Here is a 10,890-nt window from a genome sequence, read left to right as displayed (position 1 = left end):
CCAGGAGCTGTGAGTGCTCTGGTGCCCTGCAGGGTAAGGATGTGGATGGCCCAGGGTGGGTGGCAGGACAACCCCACTGCCATGGCGCGGTGTACATGGCGGTGCTGGGGCAGTATTGGGACAAAGGGCTGTTTCAAGTCTGGGGGCATTGGAAGAACCACCCAGCAAGGGAGGTGCGGCTCCTCGGCGCGCAGCCCAGCGTGCCGGGACGTGCTCCTGCTTGCTGCGGGTGCGCACGAGGCTTCGCTGGAGACGACCCGGCAGAGGAGGTGGCCAGCGCTTCGGGAAGAAGGCTGCGCAGTCAGCTGCGATGACAGCCGCCCTCACACTTCCAGGAAGTGCAGAGAGAGGAACCAGGTGGAGGGTGCAAACAAAGCCGGGGCCCCGGCCGGGCGGCGGAGCACTGCCAGGGACCTGCCCTCGGGATGACTCCGGAAAGCGGCTGCCGAGGGAGGAAGAGCGAGAGTGAACCCCGGGCTGGCTGAGCGCATCAGCTCATGCTGCGGCAGATGTGGCGGCATCGCTCTTGGGACGTTCCCCAGAGCCCTCCGGGGGACGGAGATATAAGGTACCCACCGAGCTGGGCTCTGCCACCTTCCTCTTATTGTTGGGGGGTTGAGGTGCAGTGGCGGGCGCTGACAGCCCACGATTTGGGGACTGGGGGAAAGACTTCCTGTGCTCGCCCAGCGCCTTGCCCGCAATCTCCTCCTCTTCTCTCAGTGCCTGGGCTTGCGCAGCACAACCTCCCAGCCAGGATGTCACAGGGCCGCCCGAGCGCTTTCGACGCCAAGCCTGCGAGCACAGCAGGCCAGCCAGGTTTTGCCTGAGCTGTCGGTTTCTGGGAAGCCAGCAAGAGTGTCCCCATGCCCACCAGCGCTCCTGGAAAGGGCTGGTGTTTGAGGTTGCCAGTGGGACCTGCCCAGGGCGCTAAGGGTGCGCAGGTGCACCGTGCAGCCAGGGCCCTGTCCTGGCAGCCCCCGCAGCCCGGCTTCCAGCCTGGCTCCGCACCCTTGGGGAGCGGGGAAGCTGCCACTGCGGCCGGCACATTTTCCATGCAAAGGAGGGCTGGGAGAGCTGCTCTTTGCCTGGACTGGCAGCCATGGCGAGCAGGCCAGCCCCTGCCCCTGCCGCTGCCCGCTGCGCGTTGAGCCAGCGCTGTCGCTGGGCGCAGGGAGAAGCGGGTCAGGCGCTCGCCGGGCTGGGTAAGAGCCTCAGTGCTGGCCTCGGCGGCAAGGCCGGCGGTGGCTCCCGGTCCCCGGAGAGGGAGGGCGGTGGCGGCGGCGGCAGGGCTGCTGGCTCCGTCCCCTCCGTCCGGCGGCGAACAATGGGAGGCGGAGGCGGAGGCAGGGGGAGGCTCCGCTTCTGCCGCCGAGCCTCTTCCGAGCGCGGGGCGGCGGCGGGGCTGACACGCGGCTTCCTGAGGTGGCGGCGCCGGGCGCGGGGCCACGGGCCGGGCTCCGCCGCCGGCCCCGATCCCCGCGCTCGGCAGGCGGCGCTGGCGGCGCGGCCCCGGTGCACCGGTGAGTGGCCGCACTTCCTGCCCGCCTGCCCGCGGCCCCGGTGGGGCGGGAGCCCGAGCCGGCCGCGCCCCCCGCCCACCCCCGGTGCCCTCCCCTGGCTCGGAACGGCGGTGGCGGCGGCGCCGAGCCCTGAGCTCGGCCATGCAGGCGGCTCGGCCCTCGCCGTCCGGCGACTCGCCCTCCGCCGCCTCCTCCGACACCGCCGCCGCCACAGCCGACTGCCCCGGGGCGTCGGGAGGCGCCGAGCCCGAGTGGGGGCCGCCGCCGCCGCCGCCGCTGGGCCGCCGCCACAGCAACAAGCGCTTCACTGGCCTCAAGCTCTTCGGGCGCAGGTGAGCACCGGGCGGTGCGGGCGGCGGGTCCCGCACGGCGGGCGAGCTCCGGCACCTGGCGGCGGAGCGGGGCCGGAGGGAGCGGGGTTACGGGCAAGGGCTGCCTGTAGGCGGCTGGAGCATCCGGAGCGGAGGTGGCGGAGCACCGGCTCCCAAAGAGCCGCCTCACCAGGCCCGGTCGAGGGGTTGACCCCTGAGCGCAACCGCAGGGGGATGCGAGACAGAATGTGGGGATGAAGCGGGGTGAGTTTGCTTTTCCCTCCTTTCAAGCTCTTGGCACGAGTGATGGAAGTTGGAGAGCACTGCCCTCCCGGCGCGCTGTCATCCCCTGGAATCGGAGCCTGGTCTCTGGGGGGTTCGCTTCCACCCGCCCGGAGCTGCCCGTGGCCATCCCCGCACGCCCGTCCCCTGCTCCGCCTGCGGCACTGGCGGTCCTGCCGCGCCTGGGCACGGCTGTGCTCGTCCGGTGCTGCTGGCTGGGATCCCGGCTTCGCATGCATCCGTCCCAGAGCCGGCTGGGCTCCTTGTGCCTCCCTAAGTCTCTCTGTCTGCCTCGTGGGGATTTGGACCGTGTAAGCGAGGTACATCGAACTACCAGAACCTGGTACCTCTGCTATCCGGAGGTCTTTGAAAACGCTGAATAACTGAGGTCCAAAGGAACCTCAGCCTCTGGAGATTTCCTGCTCCACACTACTGTGTCAAAGTGGGGTCGAATTTGATCAGGCTAGTGTTGTTGAGTTTTGAGTGTTGCCAGAACGTAGAGAACACAGCTTCCGTGGGCATCCACTCTCGTGCTTCAGCTACTCAGGAATTTTTTTCCTCTAATAACTATTCAGTTTCCCTTGTTGCAGCCTGTGCCTGGTCTCTCTCATGTTGTCACCGTGCATGTCTGGGCAGCATCTGACCCAATCTTCTCTGTACCTTCCCATCAAGTTGCTGAAGATAGCAATAATGTTCCCCCTCAAGCTTTTCTGCATGCCAAATTGCCCCTATTATTTCATCCTCTCCTTGTATGTGATAACTCTTGCCCCCAGCCTTGCTGGTGGCCCCGTGATAAACTTTCTACATCTCATGGGTATTTTTGGCACATGGGAGCAGTTGAAGCAAGATGCAGTGCCACCAGAGTGCTATCACACGTGCTCAATAGAGGGGAAAGGCTCAAATTTCAACCTCCACATCCAAGCTGGACCTGGGAGGGGGTTGCTTGCAAGGTCACTCCATCACAGGGCTGTGTTCTCTGCTCCGGTTTCAGAGCTGTCGGCAATGGCTGCCTTGAGCTCCTGGCAGTCTCTGGCCTGTTCCCAATATGTGTGGCATCTCTTTCTGGGTTCTGGGGCTTCAGACTGCTGTTTCTGCAACGTAGATCAGAGCCAATCGGAAGTTCTTCACATGTCAACAGCTTTTGGCAGTGTGGACACATGGGGAGAGGCAAAGTGGGATGGCAGGAAGAGCTGGAGGAGGCCAGCAGGCCCACCAGGACAGCTGGAAGTGGCCACTGGGTTGTTTAGTGCATTCTCACCCTTCTGCTGCTGATGGAGGAACCCAGTTCCTTCTGGCTCAGTGTGATGAATGCAACACACAGAGCTGCAGGGTAGTGAGGAGAGATTCCCATGGACCTCTGAGGCTGAAGGGGCTCCCATGCACACCAGTGGGAGGTAAACTCGATGGGAAGTCATGCAGGATAATTGGCTGCACGCCACTGAATTCATGCCCACCTGAGCATTGGAGCAGAGGATGGCATGAAATTTCTTCACCTCTGACGGAATTGCGAGGGAATAGTGTGCTACACTTCTTTTTGTCAAGAAATACAGTCAGCCCCTACCCATCAAATATTTTCCAACAGCCATCGGTAAGGAAATTTGCACCCACTTCTATTCTGAGCTTTACCTAAAGCTATATGTGGATGGGAAACAGGTCTAGAGGAAGCTTAGGTAGTGGGGAGGAATTTGCTCGCTAGCACAAGTGGGTCTCTGGCTTCAAGGAGAGAGGTCTCCTGAGGTGGACACCCTGTACTGGATTCTACCTGTAGTAATGCTGGGAGACATGGCCAGGGGAGGCAGAGGTCTGCAAAACGGCAAAAGAGCCTGTCCTGTCTCCAGGGTAGGTGAACTGTCAGGGGTTTTGGAGCAACAGAAGGGTGAGCCCTGAAGCCCTGGCCTCTGGTGGTACGATACATTAGTCCCGTGTTTTGCAAGCAGGCTTATTTCTGTACCTTATAATTGCCTTACAAGAGGGTGGAGTAATTGGCTCTAGAGCTGACAGAGACAAGTGCACAATACATGCATCCGGGCTGTGGATGGGTAATTCTTTTAATTGGGCTGATAAAGAGATTGGGGCTGATCAGATAAGAGGTCGTAAGGATTAAATTGCCTTTCTAGGTGCCCTGTTTCTTGTGCTATGAGTGAACTGCACAGTTTACCCTTTCCAGGGAGGAACTGGGGAAGGAGTGTCAGTGCTGGAGATAATGCCTGTTTCTTGCTCGCCCCCGTGCCGGTGAAGTGGGATGCCAGTGAAATGGATCTTCCCTGTGGGCTTCAGAGCTTCTGTAACAAGTCCCACTTCAAAGGAAGTATGTGTAATGGCTGGTGTGATAGCATGAGCAGGGACCATAGCCACCAGGGGGGCAGCTGGCAGGTGGTAGTCCAGCAGAGCATGGGACCAAGTTTTTGGCTGTGACCCTTTGGCAGGTCTGTTGCTGGAGCCTGCAGGTGAGCCTGGGGGTGCCTGCCACTGCCCCAGGAAAGGTCTGTGGGTGGCACAGCCTGTGGGTAAACGGCACTGAAGAAACTGAGCTGAGCACCCGCCTACATCTTTCTGGGACGTCACTTGTCACTGTCTTTCTTGCAGCTTGATGCTTACACCCATATGAAAGCTGAGAACGATGTGCCACTGGGACAGCAGCCCAGCCTTCCCCATCACTGCTGTGTGGGGGCTGCCCTCAAAGCTGCTGGCCCTTGGCCCCACTTTCCCCTGTGCAGGTGCAGTAGGGAGGCTGCAGCGGAGTGAGCCCCAGGTGCCCTGGGGGAAGATCAGATGGTAGTGAGGAGCCTGAAGTTTGTGCTCTGCAGGCTGGCAGGCTGAGAGCAGCGTTTCCCTCGGGACAGGCTTTTTCATGATGCACCTTGCTGCCAGCTAGCTGTTGAGCAATCATCTTCCTACTTCTCCTCCATGCATGCAGATTTTGTATGCCTCTTGCTCTGAAACCCTCCAGCCTCTGTTCCCTATCCTGCTCAGGGGTGATGGATGCGTAGCTTTCTCTGGGCCTGGACCAGTGTCACCTGAGGGAATCCCCAGCTGTCCTCTGCAATGACACTTGGGCTTGTTTGCAGGGCAGATGGGATGTGCTGAGAGAATTGTTTCCGCTGCTGAGTTTGCTCTCTGTTCTCTGCTCAGGGCCTGACCTCCTGTGGGGCTGCTCAGGGACTTTTTTTCTCAACGGGGGAATACAAAGCACTGGGCATGCTGAGCAGCCATACCTGTTGGCAGCCAATGCAGCTTCACAGCGGAGCCAGGCTGGGACAGCTGCCAGCTCACAGTGGGGCTGTGGGATAGGGCAGGGAAGGATCAGCATGGCGGGGTCTGACTGCTTCCAGAAGCTGAGGTCTTCCGTGGTGTGGACCCTACCTGCCACCTGACTTGTCTCTCCAGTCCCAGGCACCCACTGGCACCTCCCCTGCGCTCCCAGGATCAGGGCAGGGGCTGCCACAGTGACATGTGCCTGCTCAGAGAAGGTGTCAGGACCTTTAATTATAGCATCATAGAATGGTTTAGGTTGGAAGAGACTTTAAAGATCATCTGGTTCCAACCCCCCCACCATGGGCAGGGACACCTTCTACTAATCTTCTTAGGAGCTGGAGCATCCTTTCCAGGAAACCCTGTAATCTCCTCAAGGGGCTGAAAGGAGGGCAGATGATGGACTGCTTTCCTCCTTTGAACAAAAACAATAGGGAGTCAGGCACTGGGAGTGGACACAGGTCTTTGCAAGTGTTGAGGGGAGGGAGGGAGGCAGAGCTACGGGTGGTGAAAGCAGGGAGAGTTTGTGAGCTGTTTGATTGTGCGAGTCCTCTTGGGGACTAAGGAGATGCTCCTAAGGGGAGGCCAGCCCTCTGCAATGGGGGCGATGCTCTCACAAAAGGCAACCTGAGCTCTGGCAGGTGGTGGGAGACATAGTGTAGGATTTCCTTCACTCATCCTGCCGTGCCTGGGGAGCAGATAGTCTCCCAAGAGACTTGGCAAAGCTTCTAAATTTAACTTGCAGCTCTGCTCTTAGTGTAGCTCATTTTTCTTTTTCCCAGGTAACTCTGTGCACTGAAGCTCCTCAGTTATCTCTCAGCTGTGCATTCACTTGCTTGCTGGTTCTTTTAAACCAGTGCGGAGTTTGAGATGTTGAGTTCAAAAGTGGAACGAGGGCTGCAGGCTAAGACTCCTTGACCTTTGGGCCCACAAACAATCTTTTTTGGAAGAGATGGGCTACTGGCAGGAGATGAATGGCTTCTGCTGGAGACTTTTGGAGGTAGGGACTCTGGTGTAGATCTAGCTTGGCAACACAGGCTAGACGTGGAAATAGGGAAAACCTGTCCTGCTGGTTCTTGAGCTGGCACCAGGCTCTGAGGATAATAAGTGGCTCTGCTCTGTCTTTGCAGTTCTGAGCTTTCCCTAGACCAGCTCTCCAGTAATACAAAAGTATACTCTGTGTTTCTGTTGCAACTTGCAGATCTAGCAGCAGCTGCAGTCTGTGTTTGGGAGCTGGGAGGTTTTCTTCTTCTTCCTATCAGGATGCCAGGTGAAGGGTGAAGCTCTGCCAGGACAAGCAGGGAGGCTGCACTGGCCAGGCTGGTGCCCAGCAGGGATGGAGTCCTGTGGACGTATGTGTTAGACCCAGTGCTGTTCTCCTCCTTCCTGCAGTTTAGGGCTTGATGCCTTAGGGTGCTAATTTTGTACTTAACTGTGAACTCTGCCCCCAGGGGAAGCTCTTCCTCATTGTGCCTAGATGAGGAGCTGAGAGGATCTCTTCCCACTCCATGCTGTCCCAGACAGTAGGAGTTAATGGGCCTCCTGTCTCAGCCCTGGCTGCCGGGCAGGTTGTGCTGTCTGGGTTAGGCTGTCAATTCCTGTTTCTACCTGTGACTATTGCTCCCAGCCTGGAAATAGCCTGGCTGAGCTTTGCCCAACTGAGGGCTGTCAGCTCTTTCCAGTGGTTTTGGGTCTGGGGAAATGAGCTAAGCCTGCCCCATCTCAGAGAAGCTGCCCAGCTGTGAGACCTGGAGACCTGTCTCTGGGGAGACTGCAGGATGCTGCCCAAGCATTGGGTGCAGCGTGGCAGGTATAGCAGGTACATGGCACTGGTGGGAAAGCCCCACTCTGGGAACAGACAGAGGTCTGGCTGGAGGTAGGCCCAGCCTTTGGCTCATGCCCTGTCCTCCATGTGCCCTGTGTTGGTGGGAGATTCCTTTGGTGTGTCTCATGGACTGTTGCTGGCTTTGTGACATTATTGCAGGATACCAGCTTGTGGCAGGTTCTAGTCCCAGTCCCACGTGGGGGAACCCAACCAGAATGTGAAAATCCCACCCAGCACCAATAGGCAAGAGCTCAGTGTTTGCCCTCTTCCCAGCTCCATTCACCCTGTCTCCCTTCCCCTGCTTTCCAGGGCATCTCATCTCTGTAGGGCTGGAGCAGCCCTGGCTCCAGCAAATGCTGTGCCTTTGAAGAAAGTCATGTGTCCCAGCTGGCTGGCCCAGAAAGTCAGGGCAACTAACATAGAGCCTTCTTACAGAAGGTTTTCCCCTTGTTTTGGTGCAGCTTGGCTTTCACAGGAAATGTGTATGCCATTGCTTGCCATTGTCGCCCACGTGTGGATCCAGAGCCAGAGATCAGGGAGATTCCTTGCTGCCTGCTCCCCACTGGCTGTGGAGGGCCCCACCTCCACTCTAGGGCAGGACTCCCCAATGGGATGAGGATAAAGAGTCACGAGGTAGCAGTACCCAAGCTGGCTTGGAGCCTCCTCCTGAGCTCCCAGCCTCTGGCTGTGCCTGCAGCCATCCAAGAAAGGGAGCAGAGGCCATGCAGGTGGCTACGTGCTGTCCCCTACCTGTGAAAGTTCTCACTTGGGCCAATTATCTGTATGTTGTCCTGCCTTGCCACCCTGGCTCTGGCCAGGAGCCTCTCAGATCCAGGGCTAAGCCTCTTACTGCCCAAGCTGGAGGTCACCACACGAGGACATGGCATGGGGCACTCTGGTAGCTAGTATATGGCAGCTGCCCCTGCTGAAGTGTGGCAGGGGGTGGGGTGGGTGTTTTCTGCATTCTGTGTGAGATTTTGTGTGAGGCTGGAAGATGTAGGGTTATGAAACTACAGGGCTCCTGTTCTGTGACAGCTGCTGAGATGCATGGAAGGAGGTATGCTGCTCTCCAGTACAGCTACTGGCAGGCTTGCAGGTCAGCATGGGGCCAGGAGATGTTCCAGCAGAGGCTATTGCTGAGGATCCCCTACTTGGGCTCGAACAGTGTTACCAGCTCACAAGTTCTATTGTTGATTGAATGAGTGAGGAAGCAGATGTGGTGGGGGTGAGTGTCAGAGGGGTGCCAAGAATGGCACTTCCCATCTGCACTGGGTCACCCAGAGCTTTGCTACTCAACCCCTGGCTAGTGGTAGTCAGGACTCCTAAGGGTCGGTGCCCATGCACAGGGGCCAGAGGGTTGGGAACAGGTGAACTGCTCTGCCCTGCCCAAACAATGCTGCTCTCTGCAAGGCTTGTAGAGTGCCTTCATGATTTATTTGAAATTCAAATCCATGCCTGGACCCAGCAGTCCAGGTGAAAGAAGGCAGCCAGGAACCAGACCAGCACAGGGAAAGAGGAAGGGAAGCAGGGCTCTCTTTCTGAGCCAGCCTGACACTGGCCCCTGAGTTGTGTGCCCTCTTAGAGCTGTCTGGGTTGGGCTGGAGGTGACTCTGAACTGGGCTGGGTTAGTACTGCAGACACAGGAGTGTGGTGCTTCGTGTTTGTTGACTGGCTCTTTAGGTGCTGCAGATTCCAGCTTTATGGGCATGTTGCCAGCATTGGCCTCCATGGCTGACAGCATGGGTGGTGGCACAGGTGCCATTGGAGCCCTTGGGATCTGCAAAGTGGCAAGGCAAGGGGAGAGCACGTGTGGTGGAAAGACGGCACTGGGGCAGCAAAACTGGGATGGGAGAGGATAGTGCTGTGTGCTGAGCAGCCAGGCATGTTCATGGCTTGCTGACCACTCTCTTTGTGTCCCTAGACTCCACCTGCCCCACAAAGGTGTCTTCCCTTGTCTCCAGGGCAGCCAGCCCAGCCGATGGGGATCCAGGAGGATAAAGCACCGACCAGCGGTGTATAAGTATGTGGTATTTTTATTGGCTTGCACAGGCTGTGCAGTCCCAGCAGCTGCTGCAACATTTGTGTTCAAGAGCTCTCCTCCCTCCCACCCACATCTCACCCCACTTCACCTTCTTGTGTCTGTACTAACCACGGCCACCAAAAGCCGAGCTGCTTGCCTCATGCCTGTGTCACTAACTTTGTTCTAGAGGACAGCTTGCTCCTGGACTTTGGTTGACTAACATGTCAGCTTCTGTTTGGCTGGAGTTTGGATTGAAGGTCAGTTGAGCTCTTCCTCCTCTATATCCTAACCAGTGTGGGCATGAGCACCTAGACCCAGTGCATGCCGAGTGCTTGGAAGACCTAAGGTGACAGCACTGAGAGTGGCTTAGCTGATATAATATAATGCTGAATTAAATAACTATAAAAAATAAAATTTAGATGAAGCAGTCTGAAGTTCAGTAAGGCTATGTCTGCCAGAAATGGTGGAAAAACAGGGCCTGGGACACAATCACCATTTCCAGGACATAGTTGCTGTGTGGGACCCAGTTCCTAATCTTTCCCTGGTGTTAGGGCTAGCCAATACCTCACTCTCAGGTGCTCCTGAGGAGATGTGAAGGTAGGGACAAGTCTCAGGTTCCATTCCTAGGCTCCCTATGTCTTGGTCTTTGTAGAGCAGCACATTAGCCTGGTCAGAATTTGGCTGCACATGTGTGAGGGCTGCAGTGGAAGACCCTTGCTGCTCTTCCTGGCTTCTGCTACACAGTTCCTCTGCATGGCATTCTGGGCCTTTGAGTTTGTCAGTCAGTCTCTTGTCTGTCTGATGTTGTAGACACAAAAATTTTGTCCCAGGGTTGCTTGGCAGTCCTGTGGTTGGGAGCAAGAGGCAGTGTGGCCAGTCAGTGCTCTGCAGAGGGGAGGCAGATGGTTTTGGAGAGGTCCAAAGAGCCACGGGTTGAACACCAGAGGGCATGGTCGCTCTTCGGAGCTCTGGTGCTCTGCTGTGCAACTCCAGCCCTCTCCCTGCAGCTGACTTCAGCTGGGTGTTGTGACATGTCCCTTTGCAGGGTTGCTGGCCTTGACTCATCGCTCCTGGTTTTGCTTTCCTCCCTTCTGCAAGAAAGGGTTTGGCAAAGCATCTGCATAGAACGTTTTTTATGCTGCTGTGGCTGAAGTGGCTGGTGAGCTTGATGGTTTAAACTGGCCAGCTGCAGCCATGGGCTGGCTGATGCTCAGAGGCAAGCCTCCAGCCAAAGCAGCTGTCAGCCAGCTCCCCAGTGCACAGGCTTGTGTGTCCTGGTACCCCTCAGAGCCCCACAATGGCACCCACCCAACATGTGCACCTGGAGCCGGGGTCACTCCTCCCACACTGCAAGTCTCTTCTCTGGAACACCCAGTGTCTCTGTGGGCATGGGAGGAGGAGCAGACAAACTCGGGAAGCAGAGCAAGGTGGCCCTATGTTCCTGGTCTGTGCTAAAGTGCTAATCCATTTCAAGAAGGGAGAGAGTGGTCTGCTCTCTGCATGGGCATTGCTTCTTGCCCTCTCTGAAGGATGATGGGAGAAAAAAAGCACTGATTTTGCCCATCAGTGATTCTGGCAAACATGGGGATGTTAAGATGAAAGAAGAAAAGGAAGCATGTAAGACCAGATGTACTGAGGGCATTTAGAACAAAAAAGGTGGAGGAGAAAAAAATCCCAACT

The 10,890-nt window shown here is 57.2% G+C and overlaps 1 protein-coding gene across 1 annotated transcript in view; it reads left to right on the top strand.

Annotated features, from left to right (window-relative positions):
- The first annotated feature begins 1,406 nt into the window (after window positions 1-1,406).
- The window catches only part of DGKZ (diacylglycerol kinase zeta), a 45,696-nt gene continuing 36,212 nt past the window's right edge, over window positions 1,407-10,890 (top strand). Inside the window, exon 1 of the mRNA XM_079309216.1 lies at window positions 1,407-1,852. Coding sequence (XP_079165342.1) covers window positions 1,662-1,852 — 191 coding nt within the window. The 5' untranslated portion in view covers window positions 1,407-1,661. The remainder of the gene's footprint in view (window positions 1,853-10,890) is intronic.

The sequence above is a fragment of the Erithacus rubecula genome (assembly GCF_903797595.1).
Source record: "Erithacus rubecula genome assembly, chromosome: 6".
Classification (NCBI taxonomy): Eukaryota; Metazoa; Chordata; class Aves; order Passeriformes; family Muscicapidae; genus Erithacus; species Erithacus rubecula.
The sequence above is the reverse complement of the archived record's forward strand: the minus strand, read 5'-3'. Positions and strand labels throughout refer to the sequence as shown.